The sequence below is a fragment of the Austrofundulus limnaeus genome, unplaced genomic scaffold (assembly GCF_001266775.1).
Source record: "Austrofundulus limnaeus strain Quisiro unplaced genomic scaffold, Austrofundulus_limnaeus-1.0 Scaffold1445, whole genome shotgun sequence".
In the NCBI taxonomy this organism is placed as follows: domain Eukaryota; kingdom Metazoa; phylum Chordata; class Actinopteri; order Cyprinodontiformes; family Rivulidae; genus Austrofundulus; species Austrofundulus limnaeus.
In genome coordinates this window covers 19,594-21,323 of record NW_013953847.1, presented here as the reverse complement: position 1 = coordinate 21,323, position 1,730 = coordinate 19,594, and the positions used below count along the sequence as shown (strand labels likewise).

At 45.1% G+C, this 1,730-nt stretch overlaps 1 protein-coding gene across 1 annotated transcript; it reads right to left on the bottom strand.

Annotated features, from left to right (window-relative positions):
- Window positions 1-224: 224 nt before the first annotated feature.
- Window positions 225-940, bottom strand: LOC106535416 (NADH dehydrogenase [ubiquinone] 1 alpha subcomplex assembly factor 5; the record flags this gene model as incomplete). The annotated part of the gene is given in 2 exon segments (XM_014032415.1): window positions 225-690; window positions 787-940. A coding segment is annotated over 1 exon segment (221 nt), but the record flags the coding sequence as incomplete, so codon positions are not given.
- Between the last annotated feature and the right edge of the window lie 790 nt (window positions 941-1,730).

The following is a 1,730-nucleotide window of genomic DNA, read 5'->3' as shown; positions in this document are numbered from 1 at the left end:
GGTCAGGGGTCTGTGGTCTCACCTGGTCCCTCAGCTGGGGGGTCAGGGGGTCTGTGGTCTCACCTGGTCCCTCAGCTGGGGGGTCAGGGGGTCTGTGGTCTCACCTGGTCCCTCAGCTGGGGGTTCAGGGGGTCTGTGGTCTCACCTGGTCCCTCAGCTGGGGGGTCAGGGGGTCTGTGGTCTCACCTGGTCCCTCAGCTGGGGGCTCAGGGGTCTGTGGTCTCACCTGGTCCCTCAGGTAGTCGTACAGGTGGTGGTCCTGCAGAGCAGCAGCCCAGTTCTTCTGCCTCCTCTTCATCTCTCTGTTGAACACGTTCACGGAGCCTGCAGCTGACCGGGTCCTGCTGGGTCCGGGTCCGGACCAGAAGCCGGCCTGGAGCCTGTAGCCCCAGGGGGACCTGGTCCAGGAGGTCTGCAGGACTCTCTGACCCAGTCTGAAGCTCATGTCCTGCTCGTCAGACCCTGTCCAACATGTCTGCCGACTGAAACCACTTCCTGTCTGTCACAAGGGGACCCGGATCCTGCAGGGGCCATCAAAAACTCTGGAACTGGATCTGACAAAACCCAGAGCTGCAGCGGACTGTGTTTCAGGATAACCTGCAGACTTTTAATATTTATATTAATTTAATATTTAGACTGAACTAAACCGCCTCAGACCGGAAATACTCTGCTGTCCTGCAGCYTCACTTCCTGCTAATAAAAACAGGAGATTAAAACCTGACATGATGAACTTTATAAAGATACACGAAGATAAAAAAAATAAAATATTGTTTTAATACAGAGTACCTGTTTAACTCGTGATGTTTCTTATTAAAACAGACAGAATCATTAACGTCAGCTCGTCGCCCTTTTTGTCCGCGCTGCTGTCCGTACAGCTCCGGGGGCGGGGCTTCWGTCAGCTCAGAGTGCAGCTGCATGCTGGGAAAACACGTGTGACGCGCAGCGACGAAGAAAAGGTAACGTTGTTGTTTTAAAGATTTTTTAAATTATGTTTAAGTTCATTTGAAACTATTTTCTGTATTTTTTTCTCCGCCGAACAAACTCCATGTTGTTTGTTTTTACCCGTTTTTTGTTCCGGTTTGTTTACGATCATCTCCGTAATGTTTGTTTGTTTGTTTGTTTTTTTGTTTGTTGTTTGTTTATTTAGGTTTATGTTTTGATCAGAAACTTGTTCTTCAGACAATAAAACCAGTTCAACAGTTTTATTTCACCTCAGATGTTTGTTAGTTTCAAGCCGCAAGGTCTCCACCAGCTTCAGTTCATTTTCCCTCAGTTTTAAAGAACCTGGTTCCGGTTCGGTACCAGAACTTCTGGGTTCTTCCTGTCTGCTCGTGTTTCCCTCATTCATTAAGACACCTGAGATTCGGCTCAGTGGTTTCTGTGTTTTTAATGAGAATCAGAGAAACTCTGATCATTTTAACCACTGAAATCATCTCACTTTGTGTGTAAATAAATAACTCAATAAACAAACATGGTTTATATTTTTAAATAATTGATTTCATTATTTAAACTAATTTTATAAAAACATTTCCAGTTTAATGAGATACTAAGTAAAGCTCAGGCCTGCTGTTGATCTGGGCTCTAAATGATCAAATCTTTAGATTTGATCAGACTTTGATCAGGATTTGATCAGGATTTGATCAGGATTTGATCAGACTTTGATCAGACTTTGATCAGGATTTGATCAGGCTTTGATCAGACTTTGATCAGGATTTGATCAGACTTTGATC